The 20745-nt window shown below is 43.7% G+C and overlaps 1 protein-coding gene across 1 annotated transcript; it reads right to left on the bottom strand.

The window, feature by feature from the left end:
- Nucleotides 1-14711: 14711 nt before the first annotated feature.
- On the bottom strand, nucleotides 14712-15591 carry LOC100382342 (uncharacterized). Its single transcript, NM_001175089.2, has one exon. The coding sequence runs from the start codon at nucleotides 15521-15523 to the stop codon at nucleotides 15050-15052; it is 474 nt and encodes a 157-aa protein (NP_001168560.1). The 5' UTR covers nucleotides 15524-15591; the 3' UTR covers nucleotides 14712-15049.
- Between the last annotated feature and the right edge of the window lie 5154 nt (nucleotides 15592-20745).

Raw genomic sequence — 20745 nt, forward strand, 5'->3', positions numbered from 1 at the left:
ATGATACCGAATGGCTATGTGTTTAGTGCGGCTATGCTCGACGGGATTGTCGGCCATTTTAATTGCACTCTCATTATCACATAGCAAAGGGACTTTGGTTAATTTGTAATCGTAGTCCCGCAAGGTTTGCCTCATCCAAAGCAATTGCGCGCAACAATGGCCTGCGGCAATATATTCGGCTTCGGCGGTAGAAAGAGCGACCGAATTTTGCTTCTTTGAAGCCCAAGACACCAAGGATCTTCCCAAGAACTGGCAAGTCCCCGATGTGCTCTTTCTATTAATCTTACACCCCGCCCAATCGGCATCCGAATAACCAATCAAATCAAATGTGGATCCCCGAGGGTACCAAAGCCCAAACTTGGGTGTGTAAGCCAAATATCTCAAGATTCGTTTTACGGCCGTAAGGTGTGAGTCCTTAGGGTCGGCTTGGAATCTTGCACAGATGCAAACGGAAAGCATAATGTCCGGTCGAGATGCACATAAATAAAGCAATGAACCAATCATCGACCGGTATACCTTTTGATCCACGGACTTACCTCCCGTGTCGAGGTCGAGATGCCCATTGGTTCCCATGGGTGTCTTGATGGGCTTGGCATCCTTCATCCCAAACTTGTTTAGAATGTCTTGAGTGTACTTCGTTTGGCTAATGAAGGTGCCCTCTTGGAGTTGCTTTACTTGGAATCCTAAGAAATACTTCAACTCCCCCATCATAGACATCTCGAATTTCTGTGTCATAATCCTACTAAACTCTTCACATGTAGACTCGTTAGTAGACCCAAATATAATATCATCAACATAAATTTGGCATACAAACAAGTCATTTTCAAGAGTTTTAGTAAAGAGTGTAGGATCGGCTTTTCCGACTTTGAAGCCATTAGCAATAAGAAAATCTCTAAGGCATTCATACCATGCTCTTGGGGCTTGCTTGAGCCCATAAAGCGCCTTAGAGAGCTTATAGACATGGTTAGGATACTCACTGTCTTCAAAGCCGGGAGGTTGCTCAACATAGACCTCTTCCTTGATTGGTCCATTGAGGAAGGCACTTTTCACGTCCATTTGATAAAGCTTAAAGCCATGGTAAGTAGCATAGGCTAATAATATGCGAATTGACTCAAGCCTAGCTACGGGTGCATAGGTTTCACCGAAATCCAAACCTTCGACTTGGGAGTATCCCTTGGCCACAAGTCGAGCTTTGTTCCTTGTCACCACACCATGCTCATCTTGCTTGTTGCGGAAGACCCATTTTGTTCCTACAACATTTTGATTAGGACGTGGAACCAAATGCCATACCTCATTCCTAGTGAAGTTGTTGAGCTCCTCTTGCATTGCCACCACCCAATCCGAATCTTGTAGTGCTTCCTCTACCCTGTGTGGCTCAATAGAGGAAACAAACGAGTAATGTTCACAAAAATGTGCAATACGAGATCTAGTAGTTACCCCCTTATGAATGTCGCCGAGGATGGTGTCGACGGGGTGATCTCGTTGGATTGCTTGGTGGACTCTTGGGTGTGGCCGCCTTTGCTCTTCATCCTCCTTGTCTTGACCATTTGCATCTCCCCCTTGATCATTGCCGTCATCTTGAGGTGGCTCTTTTGCTTGATCTTCTACTTCATCAACTTGAGCTTCATCCTCATTTTGAGTCGGTGGAGATGCTAGCGTGGAGGAGGATGGTTGATCTTGTGTATGTGGAGGCTCTTCGGATTCCTTAGGACACACATCCCCAATGGACATGTTCCTTAGCGCTATGCATGGAGCCTGTTCTTCACCTATCTCATCAAGATCAACTTGCTCTACTTGAGAGCCGTTAGTTTCGTCAAACACAACGTCACAAGAAACTTCAACAAGTCCTGAGGACTTGTTAAAGACTCTATATGCCCTTGTGTTTGAGTCATATCCTAGTAAAAAGCCTTCTACAGTTTTAGGAGCAAATTTAGATTTTCTACCTCTCTTAACAAGAATAAAGCATTTGCTACCAAAAACTCTAAAATATGAAATATTTGGCTTTTTACCGGTTAGGAGTTCATAGGATGTCTTCTTGAGGATTCGGTGTAGATACAACCGGTTGATAGCGTAGCAAGCGGTGTTGACCGCCTCGGCCCAAAACCGATCCGAAGTCTTATACTCATCAAGCATGGTTCTTGCCATGTCCAATAGAGTTCGATTCTTCCTCTCCACTACTCCATTTTGTTGTGGAGTGTAGGGAGAAGAGAACTCATGCTTGATGCCCTCCTCCTCAAGGAAGCCTTCAATTTGAGAGTTCTTGAACTCCGTCCCGTTGTCGCTTCTAATTTTCTTGATCCTTAAGCCGAACTCATTTTGAGCCCGTCTCAAGAATCCCTTTAAGGTCTCTTGGGTTTGAGATTTTTCCTGCAAAAAGAACACCCAAGTGAAGCGAGAATAATCATCCACTATTACAAAACAATACTTACTCCCGCCGATGCTTATGTCAGCAATCGGGCCGAATAGATCCATGTGGAGTAGCTCAAGCGGCCTGTCGGTCGTCATGATGTTCTTGTGTGGATGTTGTGTGCCAACTTGCTTCCCGGCTTGGCATGCGCTACAAATCCTGTCTTTCTCAAAATGAACATTTGTTAGTCCCAAAATGTGCTCTCCCTTTAGAAGCTTATGAAGATTCTTCATTCCAACATGGGCTAGTCGGCGATGCCAGAGCCAACCCAAGTTAGTCTTAGCAACCAAGCAAGTGTCGAGTTCAGCTCTATCAAAATCTACTAAGTAAAGCTGACCCTCTAACACTCCCTTGAATGCTATTGAATCATCACTTCTTCTAAAGACAGTAACACCTACATCAGTAAATAGACAGTTGTAGCCCATTTGACATAATTGGGATACGGAAAGCAAATTGTAATCTAAAGAATCTACAAGAAAAACATTGGAAATAGTATGGTCAGGTGATATAGCAATTTTACCCAATCCTTTGACCAAACCTTGATTTCCATCCCCGAATGTGATAGCTTGTTGGGGATCTTGATTTTTCTCATATGAGGAGAACATCTTTTTCTCCCCTGTCATGTGGTTTGTGCACCTGCTGTCGAGTATCCAACTTGAACCCCCGGATGCATAAACCTACAAAACAATTTTAGTTCTTGACTTTAGGTACCCAAACGGTTTTGGGTCCTTTGGCATTAGAAACAAGAACTTTGGGTACCCAAACACAAGTCTTTGATCCCTTGTGTTTGCCCCCAACAAATTTGGCAACTACCTTGCCGGATTTGCTAGTAAGCACATAAGAAGCATCAAAAGTCTTAAATGAAATAGCATGATCATTTGATGCATTAGGAGTTTTCTTTCTAGGCAACTTAGCACGGGTTGGTTGCCTAGAACTAGATGTCTCACCCTTATACATAAAAGCATAATTATGGCCAGAGTGAGACTTCCTAGAATGAGTTCTCCTAAATTTGCTCTCAGGATAGCCGGCAGGGTACAAAATGTAACCCTCGTTATCCTGAGGCATGGGAGCCTTGCCCTTAACAAAGTTAGATAAATTCTTTGGAGGGGCATTAAGTTTGACATTGTCTCCCCTTTGGTAGCCAATGCCATCCTTGATGCCAGGGCGTCTCCCATTATAGAGCATACTTCTAGCAAATTTAAATTTCTCATTTTCTAAGTTATGCTCGGCAATTTTTGCATCTAATAATGCTATATGATCATTTTGTTGTTTAATTAAAGCCATGTGATCATGAATAGCATTGATATCAACATCTCTACATCTAGTACAAATAGAAACATGCTCAACATTAGATGTAGAGGGTTTGCAAGATTTTAGTTCTACAACCTTAGCATGTAACATATCATTCTTAGTTCTAAGGTCGGAAATAATAGTATTGCAAACTTCAAAAATTTTAGCCTTAGCAATCAAATTTTCATTTTCTACTCTAAGGCTAGCAAGAGACTCATTCAATTCCTTAATCTTTGCAAGCAAATCATCATTATCATTTCTAAGATTGGGAATTGAATCAATACAAACATGAGAATCAACCTTAGCAATTAATCTAGCATTTTCATTTCTAAGGTTGTTAATGGTCTCATGGCAAGTGCTTAGCTCACTAGACAATTTTTCACATTTTTCTACCTCTAGAGCATAAGCGTTTTTAACCTTAACATGTTTCTTATTTTCCTTGATTAGGAAATCCTCTTGGGAGTCCAAGAGATCATCCTTTTCATGGATAGCACTAATTAGCTTATTTAATTTTTCTTTTTGTTCCATGTTAAGGTTGACAAAAAGGTTATGCAAATTGTCTTCCTCACCACTAGCGTTATCATCACTAGAAGATTCATATTTAGTGGAGGATTTAGATTTAACCTTCTTCCTTTTGTCGTCCTTTGCCATGAGGCACTTGTGGCCGATGTTGGGGAAGAGAAGTCCCTTGGTGACGGCGATGTTGGCAGCGTCCTCATCGTCGGAGGAGGAGTCGGTGGAGCTCTCGTCGGAGTTCCACTCCCGGCAAACATGGGCATCGCCGCCCTTCTTCTTGTAGTACTTCTTCTTTTCTCTCCTCTTTCCCTTCTTGTCGTCGCCCCTGTCACTGTCACTAGACATAGGACATTTTGCAATAAAATGACCGGGCTTACCACATTTGTAGCACACTTTCTTGGAGCGGGGTTTGTACTCCTTCCCCCTCCGTTGCTTGAGGATTTGGCGAAAGCTTTTGATGATTAAAGCCATCTCCTCATTGTCGAGCTTGGAGGCATCGATCGGTTGTCTACTTGGTGTAGACTCCTCCTCCTTCTCCTCCGTCGCCTTAAATGCCACCGGTTGTGCTTCGGACGTGGAGGGATCATCAAGCTCATTGATCTTCTTTGAGCCTTTAATCATGCATTCAAAGCTCACAAAATTCCCGATAACTTCCTCGGGGGTCATTAGTGGATATCTAGGATTACCACGAATTAATTGAACTTGAGTGGGGTTAAGGAAAATAAGAGCTCTTAAAATAACCTTAACCACCTCGTGGTCATCCCACTTTTTGCTCCCGAGGTTGCACACTTGGTTCACCAAGGTCTTGAGCCGGTTGTACATATCTTGTGGCTCCTCTCCTTGGCGAAGACGGAAGCGACCGAGCTCCCCCTCGATCGTTTCCCGTTTGGTGATCTTGGTGAGTTCATCACCCTCGTGCGCGGTCTTGAGTAGGTCCCAAATCTCCTTTGCATTCTTCAACCCTTGTACTTTGTTGTATTCCTCCTTGCTTAGAGAGGCGAGGAGAATGGTTGTGGCTTGGGAGTTGAAGTGCTCGATTTGGGCCACTTCGTCCGTATCATAATCCTCATCCCCTATAGAAGGTACCTGTGCTCCAAACTCAACAACATTCCATATACTTTTGTGGAGTGAGGTTAGATGAAATTTCATTAAATCACTCCACCTAGCATAGTCTTCGCCATCAAAAGTAGGCGGTTTGCCTAATGGAACGGAAAGTAATGGAGTATGTCTAGATGTACGGGGATAGTGTAAGGGGATCTTACTAAACTTCTTGCGCTCTTGGCGCTTAGAAGTTACCGAGGGCGCATCGGAGCCGGAGGTCGATGTTGATGAAGTATCGGTCTCGTAGTAGACCACTTTCCTCATCCTCTTGTGCTTGTCCCCACTCCGATGCGGCTTGTGAGAGGAAGATCTCTCCTTCTTCTCTTTGTGGTGAGAAGAAGTTTTCTTCTCCTTCCCTTTGTTGGAGGAGCTCTTCTTCTTTTCCTTCCTTTTGGTGCGGGACTCTTCCGATGAAGTGCTCCCGTGGCTTGTAGTGGGCTTTTCGCCGGTCTCCATCTCCTTCTTGGCGTGATCTCCCGACATCACTTCGAGCGGTTAGGCTCTAATGAAGCACCGAGCTTTGATACCAATTGAAAGTCGCCTAGAGGGGGGGTGAATAGGGCGAAACTGAAATTCTCAAAAACAATCACAACTACAAGCCGGGTTAGCGTTAGAAATATAATCGAGTCCGCGAGAGAGGGCGCAAAACAAATCGCAAGCGAATAATGAGGTAAGACACGCGGATTTGTTTTACCGAGGTTCGGTTCTCTCAAACCTACTCCCCGTTGAGGAGGCCACAAAGGCCGGGTCTCTTTCAACCCTTCCCTCTCTCAAACGGTCCCTCGGACCGAGTGAGCTTCTCTTTCTCAAATCACTTGGGAATCAAACTTCCCGCAAGGACCACCACACGATTGGTGTCTCTTGCCTCAATTACAAGTGAGTGTTTGATCACAAGAAAGAAAGCCAAAGAAAAGAATGCGATCCAAGCGCAAGAGCTCAAATGAACACTACAAATCACTCTCTCTAGTCACTAGGGCTTTGTATGAAGTTGGGAGAGGATTTGATCTCTTTTGGTATGCTTTGCAATGAATGCTAGCTCTTGTATAGTGGTTGGAGGTTGGAAGACTTGGATGCAATGAATGGTGGGGTGGTTGGGGTATTTATAGCCCCAACCACCAACTTGACCGTTGGTGGAGGCCGTCTGTTCGATGGCGCACCGGACAGTCCGGTGCACACCGGACATGTCCGGTGCCCCCGCCACGTCATCAGTGCCGTTGGAAATTGACCGTTGGAGTTCTGACTTCTGGGCCCGCCTTGATGTCCGGTGGCGCACCGGACATGCACTGTTCACTGTCCGGTGCGCCGGCATGGGCGACTCTGACTTCTGCGCGCGCTGCGCGCGCATTAAATGCCGTCGCAGGTAGCCGTTGGCGCGAAGTAGCCATTGCTCCAAGGATGCACCGGACAGTCCGGTGAATTTTAGCGGAGCAGCTGAAGTGAAAACCCGAGGCTGGCGAGTTCCGGAGGCCGCCCTTCCTTGGAGCACCGGACATGTCCGGTGTGCACCGGACAGTCCGGTGAATTTTAGCGGAGTGGTCTCCGGAAATTCCCGAAGGCGAGCAGTTCGGAGTTGGAGTCCCCTGGTGCACCGGACATGTCCGGTGGCACACCGGACAGTCCGGTGCGCCAGACCAGAGGAGCCTTCTGTTGCTCCTTTGCTCTTGTGTTGAACCCAACACTTGGTCTTTTTATTGGCTAAGTGTGAACATTTTGCACCTATATAACTTATTCACTAGAGCAAACTAGTTAGTCCAATATTTGTGTTGGGCAATTCAACCACCAAAATTATATAGGAACTAGGTGTAAGCCTAATTCCCTTTCACCTGCGCACTTGTTCGACATTCTAGTGATTTGAGCTCCGTTCTAGTGTGCTAGTCTCTTGAGCTCAAGTCTGGGTTTTGTGTGTGCGTATTTGCTGTGATCTTTGTGTCTTGTGTGAGTTGCTAATCCCTCCCTTGCTCTGTGCTTCTTTGTGAACTTCAAGTGTAAGGGCGAGAGGCTCCAAGTTGTGGAGATTCCTCGCAAACGGGATTAAGAAAAGCAAAGCAAAACACCGTGGTATTCAAGTGGGTCTTTGGACCGCTTGAGAGGGGTTGATTGCAATCCTCGTCCGTTGGGACGCCACAACGTGGAGTAGGCAAGCGTTGGTCTTGGCCGAACCACGGGATAACCACCGTGCCATCTCTGTGATTGATATCTTTGTGGTTATTGTGTTTTGTTGAGACTCCTCTCTAGCCACTTGGTGATTATTGTGCTAACACTTAACCAAGTTTTGTGGCTTAAGTTTTAAGTTTTACAGGATCACCTATTCACCCCCCCTCTAGGTGCTCTCAGTTGGTGGCTATAAATACAACCCCAACCACCTCCATTCACTACACCCAAGCATTCCAATCCTCTATATTCAATACAAGAGCTAGCAATCCATTCAAAGACACAATCAAAGCCTCCAATCTCTCCAAGTTCCACAATTTAGACAAGTGATCATTAGTGATTAGCGACTTGAGAGAGAGAGAGAGAGAGTGATCCGTGTGATATTTGTCACTCTTGTTGCTTGGTGTTTGCAATCGTGCTTTCTTCTTCCTCATTCTTATTCTTCAAGGGACTTGTAATCAAAGCAAGAGACACCAATTGTGTGGTGGTCCTTGTGGAGTCTAAGTGACCCATTTCTATATATTAAAGGAGGGAGCAAATCTCGCCTCTGGAGCGTCCACGTCATCTCTCTATTTCTCAGCCATAGGATCACGTTTCGACGGATACAAATCATCTTCCTCCCTTTGCACAGCGGTTGGTTTCTCAGCGAGACAGGCCGCGAGTGTTTGCGAAGCCGCTACCGCGTCCACATTGGCAACATCGCCATGTTGCGCTGCGCCGCATACTACCTGTAGACCACCGATGACTTCTCCGAAAAGAGCTTTTAGCTCCGCCCGAAGGCCTTCCTCCACGACGCAGTGCTCCTCAGCATCACCAACTCCGTCGTTGTGCTCTGCATTTGTGAACCTGTGACACGCTGTTCCCAGTCACCGAGGACGTCAGCCTCGTGCCGCGCCTCACCTTGAGGTTGTCCAATCTACACCACCGCGCGCAGCTGAAGCCCGCAGCGGCGTTTGCCGACCTCGACCCGTCGAGCGGCTGGTTGGCAAGTCAGTGGCCGCGCAGCCGCGCTCGGGCTCGACTTCTTCCAGTGGCTGCTCTCCGCGGTCAAGGCCAAGGGGCTCAAGCAAGAGACGGTGACCCGGATCCTCATCAACTACGCGCAGAACTCACTGCACGGGCTCATGGCCAGGGACGTGCGCAGGTATGTACGTGAACTGTGGATTGGTTGAGGACGCCCACAAGGTATTTGATGGAATGTATGTGATAAATGTTGTTTGCTGGACATCAATGATTTCTGGGTACACACAGTAGGTTAAGTTTATAGATATTGTCAACCTTTTTAGGGTCATGCAAATTACTGGAACGGAGGCTCATGATGGGACGATTGCTACTGTTATGTCTTCATGTGCCCAAATGGGAGCACTTGACTTGGGACGATATTTTCATGCTTATTGTGATGTTCATGGTTTAGGGAAGGAGCTCTCTATGAAGAATGCACTAATGCCCGTTTAGATCTTTGAATTGAATTCTATTATAAGAATCACAATTTAGCAAATCAATTAATCTAATATGATTTTATGTGGAATATATTTGTATACTATAGTTGACCATGTATGAGAGAGATTTATGTGCTTCATTTCTACCATAGGGGAGCGAGACGAAGAACGTGTTATAAGTTGTAGAGTAAAAACATAGCCTGACAATACTTAAAATCAATTTTTCATAATCAACCTAGACGACGATCACAACGAGGATCGAGGAGGATGATGGGTTCAACTACGAGAGCCCACGATCACTGTAGTAGAGCCTTCTGGTGAAGGCCGCCAAGCTATTAGACAGAAACAAATTTCTATAATTTGCTTGGCTAGACAGAAGCAAGGTAGCTTAACGTGCTTGCTAATCGATCTGTCTGCGTGCATTTAAGGTGCATCCCAACATCAGAGGGTGGAGCGGTACCAGTTGTGCAAGTCGATGCAGCCACATGGCATAGAACGAATGACTCTCAGATGGCGGTGTAGGTGCTCTACTTCGAGCAGTGCGTCAGCGCTTTGAGTTCAGTTGCAAGATCCTCATCCAACTGCCACAAATATACTAAGATTTGTTTAGTATATATCATGTATATGATACATAATTGTTGCTATATTCCTATATATTAAATCGGGGGGCAAAGCTTCGCATCTGTGCGTCCACGTCATTATTTTTCCTTCAGTCGCATGATGTGCCTTTGACGGTCATAAACGTGTCTCAACCAGTCTCTCTAGATAAGCCAATCGAGCGGTCTCCTCCAACGTCGAGAGCATTCCAGACACCCTCGAGACACGATGCAAAAGGAGCGGTTGGCACGCGGTGTGACATTCTCTTTCTCCTCTTTCCGTGGCATGCTGGAGGACATGGTCGGCATCAAAGATCTATCCAGTATCGTCGTCGCGTTAGGTCAACAAGCTCGCCCCTAAGGTTGGTATTTGGCACAGTACCCACACACCCATTGAACCATACGACGTGACGCGAAGATGCGGTTAATAGGCACGACGTGGCCTCTTCTTCCTCTATCCGTGGCGTGCTAGAGGAAATGACCGACGTTAAAGGCCACTCTAGGGCCGTCGATGTGTTCATCGTCGAGGTCGACAAGCTTGCCCAAGGCTGGTACTTGGAACAATATCCACACATCCATCCATCCATCCTAAGATTGCATCTTTTTTTAGACCCATAGATAGCATATTCAGAATGAACGGAACAGAGTATGAGACTACTGAAGTTTCCCAACCAAACAAGCAATCACTGTTGCTCACCTTTGCATAAAATATGATTGGCTTGTGGACCTTAAAGCTCATGCGTTATTTGGCCTATATTTTCCTAGAGTTTTGAGTGGATCTTAGGAGCACATGACCAGATCCAGCAACAACTATTATCACGAATGAAGAAAATCGAATGCTTTCCTCCGATCCGTGTGCCATCTTCAATGTCTTAATAATGTTAATTTGATTGAATGTTAAAGTATTCGTCAATCCACATGCACCTCAATCTCAGCGTCCTTGAGGAAAAATAGTGTTTAGTCAATTTGCCTCAAGTTATTTGATTATGTTCCAAGTTCGTACAGATATATGTTTCCGGTGTTTTGATTAAAGTGTCAAAAAATGCCACTATTTGTGTTATGCCTTCTCTACTTATGCTATAACCCTAACATGGCAAATTTGATGCCATCTATTATATTTTGGGCCACTTAATTTCCTAACAAAAAATCATGTTTGTACTGTAGTGTAATCTAGAATTTAATCCCCATGAAACTCTCTCATATTTTATAAAACTCTCTCGTATCTCTTTTAATTAAATTGCATATTATGTCATCATGTTTACTTTTATGGCATTGCCATTTAATAAGAATAAAACACCTACTAAGAATAGTAGGAAGAAGACGACGCGCGCAAGGCGCGCGTTATGCACTAGTTTGATTAAGGAGAAAGCTCACTCGGTCTAAGTGACCGTTTGAGAGAGGGAAAGGGTTGAAAGAGACCCGGTCTTTGTGACCACCTCAACAAGGAGTAGGTTTGCAAGAACCGAACCTCGGTAAAACAAATCACTGTGTCACACTCTTCATTTGCTTGTGATTTATTTTCGCCCTCTCTTTCGGACTCGACTTTATTTCTAACGCTAACTCCGGCTTGTAGTTGTGCCTAAAGTTTATAAATTTCAGATTTGCCTATTCACCCCCCTCTAGGCGACTTTCACATGCCCATAGCATTAGACCAACCCTTCTCTTATGTCGGTTAGATTGTCATGACACCTTGTTGCTCGCCCTGCCTCGCAGGGTCGCTCATCATAAAGTTGGTCGTCCGCTCTGCCTCGCGGCAAGGACTTGGTCGTCCGCTTCATCTCGTGAGCTTCCTCAGTGGGGACTTGGTCATCCGCTTCGCCTCGCGAGGTTGCTCGGCAGGGACTTGTACGTCCGCTTCGCCTCGCGAGGTTGTTCGGCAGGGACTTAGTCGTTCGCTTCGCCTCGCGAGGTTGCTCGCTAGGGGCTTGGTCGGTGGGACGTTTTTAAGGAGTTTCTTCGGCTTTCTCTGGGCATCCCGTTCTTGGGTGCCCCACAGCTAGAAATATTAAATATAGTCTAATTATATAGCTAATAACATAGATGAGGAATAGATGAGGACTAAATGATAAGACGAAACTATTAAACCTAATTAGTTCATAATTCGCTCATCCGATGCTAGGGTAACCATTTACTAATCGTAGATTAATTAAGTTTAATAAATTTGTTTTGCCATATAGTCTTCAGTTGTGTATAATTAATTTATAATTAAACTATATTCAATAATCATAATAAACAGTCAAACATCCCGTATGGCTCGGATTAAATTTTATTTCCTGGAATCAAACACCACTTTAGTGGTATGAATAATGTGATAGCATTAATTGCCTTGCTTGCAGAAGCTGAGTTTCTTGATCTTGCATGCATACATGGCCTCCCACACGCATGGCTGTTCTAGTTCCCGAGACACGTTGTCTTTCCAACTCAGCTGGCCAAATAACATCCAATGAAAAACACAATATGCCTGGTGGACTGGCATAGGTGCACCTAGCGGGGAATAGAGACTTGATGACGCTACGATATCAGTGGAGACCGTAGAAGAGAGATAGAGGGAGGAAAAAGATATAATGGACGTGTTTGATCTTGTTTATAATCTACTTATAGACGAAAATAAATGAGAATTCCGTCACACGACTAGATTATTTTCGCTTCTCATAAAATCCCGACACTTCACATGTTGAAATAATAAGCGAGAATTTTGTGTTTCCTATAATCTAAATGTGGTGGGGAGAAGCGAAACCAAACGAAACCAAACATGACCAACAATGAGTGGGACATATGTCAATGTATACCACTTTATTAAGAACCTAATATAGACACTGGCGCTACCACGATTTCACACTCTACGCTGACACTTCGGACCCACCCACTACACCACGCAAAAAATAGTGCAGAGCTAAGCACTCAAATCCACGCCCCCTTCTCTAGAAATTTGGGGCTAATCACCAACCCACACGTAACTTAGTGTTTAGAAATAAACAATAATTATATTTAAATAAATATCTCTCAATAACTATTTATACGATACTTCCTTCGCCCCAGTATATAAGGCGTAACCACCTCTAGTTCAAAGACCAAGAAATATATTTAATTCTCTCTATATCACTGCATCGATGTACGTATGTATAGAGCGAGACGCCTTATATTGTGGGACAAGAACAAAAAGTGGTTACGTCTATATTATAGGACGAATGGAGTATATAACAACCGTAGAAAAGTACGGACAACTGACAAGTATTGAAATAAGAGTTAAATGCATAAGCGGTCCCTAAAGTTTTCAAGGCATGTCACTTAGGTCCATTAACTTTAAAAATGTATTTACGTGACACTGATTTAAGTTACACCAATTTTATCTTTTTCACTTCTATCATCTAACAATATCCAACATTTATATATTTTTACATAAAAATGGTAAATAGATATTATATTTGCCTTAATTTTCCTAGAATTTTAGGAGTGACAGCTTAATTACTAAAAATAAAAAAACTTCACAAAAAGAGCTTAATATTTTTGTCCTTGATTCTTTTTTATCTGCTAAAGGTAAAATTTTCACTAGAGAAAAATAATATTATTACTAAAGTACTAATTTTTTGTTGAGTTTATGAATTTTATATTTGTTTTTAAAAACACTTAGCAAACAGTAATAAAATGATCTCTAATTTTTGCACATATCTTCTCTTAACTAAGCTAACATACATAAATATTTCTAGAATTGTTGAGAACTTTGAATCTAGACCCATAAAGTACACAAATATTTTTGAGAACTTTATATGAATCTATATTTAAAGTTCTTAGAAAATTCTAAAATGATTTGTGTATGTTAGTTTAGCTAAGAGAATGTCTACGTACAAGTTGAAGACCATTTATCTTTGATGACCTAAACTTCCATCTTTGATGACCTATTAGTGATTAATGATTAGATCATTAGGATATAGCTGGAACATAAAATACTTGACACATCATCTTTGTTCGCCCTCGTCCGTCGTCAGCGTGCTCCTACCGTTCTTCACCGATCTCGCTCGCTCTGTCATAGTGTCATAGTGTTATCGTTGCATGCCTAGGGCGGCAAGTCTCTAAACCTAGGTATGTCTCCACTCTCTAGGCTGTAGAAACTCATTAATCCTATCCTATCAAAATTCATTTGGTACTCAAATAGCATTTATAAGATGTCGGCTTAAAAGCTTTGGTTGTAAACATTTAAAGGTACTTAGGAAAAAACCAACCAAAATACAAGGTACCTCCAATATCTTACTGTATACATGCACACATTTGTTTGCTAACTTTGTTAATAAAATAATTTATTGACTATTTTGTTTATCTATAATGTTATAGTTTTATTTTTCTACGGATTTGATGGCCTCGGTTTTTGCCGGCCTGCATATATACATAAGTCTTCGTTGCTCATTATGTATCCTCTATCATGGAACATTAATTAGCCATGTAAAGGCCAAGTACACTATGAGATGCATATCTATATCTATACCACTATATACCTAACTAAATCACTCTCACACCCATAACTTCCACTAATCTATTAAACAAATTGTACCTATACTTAACACACCATTGAAACCAACGTCTTAGATCACTGGATAACCACATCTCCTGCTCACTGAAATCTAATAAAGAATATTATTTAGATTATCTCTCATTCCTTAATCACCATCTCACCACCTCACCTCACCATCCCGTCGGTCACTTCTCTCATCGGGATCGTAGTATTAACCCGTGCTATATATGCTAGTATATAGAAAAGAATCGGTTCCATTATCCTCTATCTTTTTGCAAAAATACCAGCAAAAGGAAGGAGTAGAGCTGAAGGCAGCAGTGCGAGTATATATTAGCTCGTGTTATATGCTAGTATATATATATAGAAAAGAACCGGTTCCATTATCCTCTATTTTTTTTGCAAAAATACCAACCAGCAAAAGGAAGGAGTAGAGCTGAAGGCAGCAGTGGCAGGGACCAGATAAGATCAGATCGTAAAGAGTGTAGACAGGTCATGTGGCTCAGTTGTCAGTAGTGGGGGGGAGTGGCTGCAATGCATGACACACACCTAGGAAGTACAAACTACTAGTGCATATAGGTGTGTACTAGTCTATACATCACATACGTACGGGACCAGAGAAACAGCTCAAGCTAGTTACCTACTCAAAATGCATCTTATAGATGCATCAAATTCAAACTCAACGCATGATCAATCAAGAAAGATCCTAAACATGAACTAGTATTTACTTAATTATTATGCATTGCAATAGTACACAGAAATACAGATTGCGTGGTAACTCATACGATCGAAATTTAGCAGTACTACTTCCCCCAAAAAGAAGCCACCCCGTACTAGCAAGAAATTTAGCAGCTAACTCATACGATCGAGCATTCGCGCATCTTATTGGCAGTAGATAGCTAGCTACCTTGATCGATCGAGCAAGGAACATGCACTAATTCCTTGCTTTAGTGAGCTGTGTAGTACGTAGATCGATGCATGCTTGACCTTGACCACCACCTAGCTTAAGCTTAATAGTTAATACTAGTAATAAGCTACCGCGCGCTCAGAGAAGGCGGAGCACGGCGTCTCTGACCTTGGTCAGCTCCCGCCCCTTGCTCCTCCCCGCCTGATCCGGCGGCGACGCCGACGCCACGCCGCCCATCCGCTCCATCTTCCTCGCCAGCCACTCATGCGGAGGCAGCATCTCCCCCGCATCGTCCTCCTCGTCACCTCTGCCGCCGCCTCGCCTCGCCGAGCTCGAGCTGCCAGCCGGAATGGCCACCGGCGCCGACGACCTTCCTCCTCCGCCCTTGTTGTTGCCGCCCCTCGCGCCTGCAGCCGGCTCGTACTCCTTGGACGACATCGTCGTGATGGCCTTCTTGCACTTGTTCTTCCCGCCCCTCCTAATAGTATTCCTTGGTGGAGTAGTAGTTGTTGCCGCCGTGAGCGGCGCCGCCTGAGCCTGATGGCGGCTATCGTCCTGCAGCACGTCCCACACGTCTCCCTCGTCGAACTCTTCTCCCCGCACTCCGGCCATAGGTCTCCAACACTATGCTAGCTAGGAAGACAGAGAAACAGGGAGCGAGAGGAGGGAGAGCAGCTGATGATGGATCAGATCGGGGGGTGGCAAGCACTCGCCACCGGGCGGCACGTATATTTGTTGTCACAGGCGAGGGGACACAGGGCCCACGGACAGTGCAGTGGACCAGTGCTGCAAGTGCGCTGAACGGAGACAAGATCACAGCTGCCGCCCAGCGACCAGCAGACTGCAGACCCACGCACGGTGCCTGTTTCGCCAACCGTCGCCGTCAGAGATCAGCTCACGTTCCGCTGGACGATTGTTGAATAGGAGTACTCTGTCAAGGAGGATGCTTGCACAAGGTGAGAAACGGTTTTGCGCGGGCAAACCACTGAACGATACTAGTAGTACACAGTATCACCACGCTTACGGACGACGACTTAATAACGGCCATTGAATAGCTAGAGGAGCCAATAAGGATGCCTGTATCCTACTTTTTGTGATGAAGAGTGACTAGGTTTACAAACTAGCACGTAGTAATAACTATCATACTTATGTGATGATAGGTTATTAATTTTCGATCAAACTATAGCAAATAGACCATTAAAGCTCTGGTTCAAGAGAGAACTAGCTCGTCGGGTTGCCCTAAGTCTAGGACAATCACCTACCAATCTTTAAAGCCTGCAGAGCTTACAGCCGGCCGGCTGCAGTAAACAAAAAAAAAATCTCTACTTTGACCACCTACACGTATGTAGAAGTTTTCTGGTGTGGTTGTGCGGGATGGCGAGAGCTATGGGTGTCCTTCTCTGCCTCTGAAGTTACTGGTTTTAGACAGCGTGTGGACAGGCAGGCAGGTGAGCCCTTCGATCGGCTCTGATAATTTTGTTTGCCCATATGTGGAAAAGGTTATCGTAGTACAGTAGCAGTGTAATAATCAACCGCAAATACGATCGAGCTAGGGCTGGATCTACCAGTCTGCTAGCAATATGGTAGTTATATTTATTTATTCAGATCCAAAACGTCAGTAAAAGTAGGTTGAAAATCGCCAGTCAGTAGCAATGTTTTATGTAATACTCTCTGTCCTAAATTAAAATCAATTCATTATCGTCGATTTGAATATAGCTGTAAGAACCGAGAGCGAAAACGATTACTATTTCTGGGACGTAGTGAATAAATAGCAGTGGAAGGATTGCTCTATCTGATGAAACGCATTCACGTACAGTTTCCTTTTGCATGAAGGGTCATCCAGCTCATTCCGGGGAGAGCAGGACTCGCCATGCTACACTACACATACAGTACTACTCTCGTCGCAGCTAGTACTCTTTTATATTCGATGAAGGGAAAAAAAACACCTCCACTATCATTGTTGGCCTTTTACGGTTTTCGAGGTGCCATCATCCTGCCAAGGTGGAGAGAGTATTTTAAGACCTCTACTGTACTAGTGAATGATGCTTTAAATGTTACCATTGGATCTTTGATCAAATCATGTCTGTGATTAGATGGAGGAAGTACTGCAAAAGAAAGATTCAGGGGCTGCGGGTATCTTCACATCGGGTGTGGTAAAACATAAATGGTATGGCTTTAATCTTTTTATCGTCCGGAAAAGAATTCAGCTGGCCGGATAAATTTGGGGTTAATAAAAGGTAAATCCAAATAAATAATATTGGAACAATCAGCAGGCTAATGTAATCAGAGGTGGGTGGGAGTCCTCGGTGAAATGACGCTCACTAAACCCTAAAACCATAAACTGGCTCTTCACAAACATGAGACCTTGACTATGGAACCTAGCCTTTCAACTAATTTATCAGGCTATCACCAAGAGAACCTCTATTATATCCACTATCTTATCCACTATTTCAAACTTCTCTCTGTAAACAGTATCAAACAATATCATCTACAGTTCCGATTCTCTTATTTTACACACTCTACTGAAAACAGTCTCAAGGAGCATATGCCTATGACTCTGTGATGCATACTTTATGAGGGGTATGAAGGATTTCTACCGGCATATGGGAATAAATGTCTAGCTTAAATGTCCTCTTCTGTAACCCTCCATGTTCGCATCCGACACACGTGCGCCACAACATGAGACTCATCCTTGTCTACATCCTAGCCATAGTCATCCGATGTTTCATGCCCGCTCTCCCCGTCAGTCGTCGACGGCTGTTTGAGGGCTGCTCTCCATCTCCTCCATGGGCGCGGCCAGGCCGGTCGACTCTCGTCCGTGCTCAGGTTTTAGGCCTTCAGGTCGCAATGTCTAGTCGGCCAGATTATCCACTAAGATATCATCCACCCGCGACCAGGCCACCAGCACCATAGTTGATTGCCTGCGAGCTGCCGCTGCCTCTAGTCTTGACTTTCTCTGCTATAAAGATCATCAGAATTTAAGACCGAAAGAAGAGACAAAATGAGGGTAGAGTGGATAAATAATAGCATGCTATGCTATATTACGCGGGATATGTTTGCATACATGTTTCTTAAAGATTTGAATCATATCCGGCTAATTTGTCATGTTAAACATCGACTATATCATTTAAGTGTAGGCTGAAAATATTTAGCCTTATCTTGGTATCTCTTTGATTCACTCCTGAATCCCCACTGGATGAAAGTATCAGCAGCAAAGCAAGCCAAGCCATGGACATAACACAAGTGGAGTGGATATATGGATAAGGAAGGAAGGTGACAAGACGGGGGATGCGGAGTCCGGCGATTGGGCGGCAGGCTGCTCTGCTCGAGGGCTGGGCAGGGAGATTCGCCTGCGACGATTGATGCCGTGCCGCCGCGCGTCGGGCAGCCGGATGCGGGATGCCCTTGCCTGCAGGAAGCCGACATGCCGGTCGAAATGTGATGCAGAGCTATTCTTTACTTCTTTTGATGGTGGTCAGGGTTAATGGCGATGGCGCGCGCTACGTGCCACCCATCGACGTGATCGATGGGAGGTCCGGCAGGCGGCAGTGGCAGCGACCTGCCCAGCCAGAAGTGAGCTGCTGATTTGAGATCCAGCAGTGGCATTATCTGGCGCTCAGGGTCTAAGTGTACACGTGTACTACAAGTACTACCTTTCCGTGCCAACTTCGCTCAAGCAGGTCTCGAGTGCCCTGGCAGTGGCACAGGCAGAAGCAGCCTAGTGCTGCTGTGGTGTGGCCCTGCTCTGTTTAGGCTTTACCTGCCGCATCAAGGGGGTGTTTGTGTCTTATCAAATATTTAAATGTTTTTATAAGTATTAAATATAAGATTAATTATGTTTAATAAATTTGCCTTTTCAAGTCTTCGCTCCTATTTGGAACTATAGAGCTAATAGTTAGTCAACTAATAAACTAATTGTTAGCTGTGAGGTAGCTAACAATTAGCTGTGGTATTAGCTGATGTTGTTTGAAATCCAACAACTAATTTTTAGTAGTTAACTATTAGTTTTAGAGGTTCTAAACAAAGCCTTCATCTATATAATTAGTTTATAATTAAATTGTATTTAATACTCGTAATTATCATTCAAATATCTAATGCCATAGAGACTAAACTTTAGTTAAGTGAATACTATAGAAAGAGCTCTATCGATCACAGACCTACCGAACCAAAGTGACTTGGATAGTTGGATCCACTAACTCGGATTCAAAAGTACCAACATCCACTAAATCCTCCTTGGATCCGATCGAGATCACAAAAAGAAGCTCCTCAATACCAGACATCTTCGCAAAACCAAACAAACGACGTTCGAGCAACCAAACTTCCCACAAACATTCATTTCGCTAAAACCAAATCACAAGACTTTTCATTTATGGTTAACAAAGCATGATCCACAAATGTGGTATATATAGATGGCCTCGATCGGTCAAAAGTAACTGTTTTCACCTTTAGTTTATACATGGCTATAGTTAAACAATTTCATGGGATACCAAAGTAGGCCTTCGTCCATGAGAGGCTACTGTGAAGGATTTGACCAAAGATAAATGTACTCAACGGTATTTCAAAGTTGATTAACAATTTCTTCCTTTTTGTTTTGACACCTGCTTTCAGAATTGACTTTGTATTGAGAAAAAACAACGAGAATAAGACAGATATCTCGATTCACCTAAGTGCAAAAACAAAAAGTAAAGACCGAAGACATTTGACCATCTTCGTCTTTCGCTCAAAGAACAAAGTCTACTGCATTATTTCTACAAAAAAACATGGACGAGACACGAAATCATTTCATTCTTTTTGCCAAAAGGCAGACTAAGCCTCATTGACAAAGAATCTAATCTTCATAAGTCAAGCAAAGCCATCATATGAACTTCACTATGAGACGAAGAGAAATGATATGAAGCTTCATTTACAAAGATTGGCAGTTGACAAGAGCTATAGCCTAAGGTAGAGAACAAATGATCGAACTGACGAACAATTGTAGTCTAATAAGTTTAGGGCATCATAGATTTTATATAGACAATTACGAAAGCGAGAACATCTATAAATATCCTCTAACATATAGGGGGTATTTGGTTTAAGAAATCACTCCATTAAAGATGAGGTAGTGGATCATAAGTTCATTCCTCAATTTTGGTGGGATGATCACATTCCTCATGTTAGTACTAACTAACTATAAGGAATGAGGTAGTGATGGATCACCTTATTCCATTTCACAAACCAAACAAAAAAAAGTGAGTAGTGCGAAGATGATGGAGTAGCTTATTCTTTAAACCAAACACCCTAAGAATGTTTACATACATGAAATGGATATCCAATTAAGGTTACTCTTGCAACGAATGAGTGAATTCATTTGCACAAAAGACACCATTCTTTGTAACACGGTTCTGGAAGGTACTGTCCTATTTCTCAGCAATGTTTAACATGCTTGATGCTGTCGTTCCACAGAACAACAACCAACACGTGATGGACTGATGGTTGAGCAAGAGCAACACCTCCTCAGACCGTCTGCAGCAGTCTACCCAAAGTTTACCCAAAAACACTATTATGCACTGTAGACTGTACTGTTCGCAGAGTGTAGTTTGAATATGAGTATGAATATAGGTAAACTGCTGGAGATAGTCTTAGATGATCTGCCCTGAATGCCATTGCCTGCGAGGGGTTTCGACAGGATGGAGCGCCATGAAATATTGAAATGCATAAGCAATGACAAGTGCCACAAGGGCTTCATAATTGATGTGGATCTCCAATGGATCTTGGAAGGGTGGAAGGGGCGCATAATTTTTGCCATGTCAACATGGATGATGCTTTCTTGAAACATTAATAGGGTATTTGGTTTG

Source organism: Zea mays, chromosome 7 (assembly GCF_902167145.1).
Source record: "Zea mays cultivar B73 chromosome 7, Zm-B73-REFERENCE-NAM-5.0, whole genome shotgun sequence".
In the NCBI taxonomy this organism is placed as follows: Eukaryota; Viridiplantae; Streptophyta; class Magnoliopsida; order Poales; family Poaceae; genus Zea; species Zea mays.

What these genes read in the sequence shown, in the direction of transcription:
- LOC100382342 (NM_001175089.2), bottom strand. Translation starts at nt 15,523, where the DNA reads ATGGCCGGAGTGCGGGGAGAAGAGTTCGACGAGGGAGACGTGTGGGAC.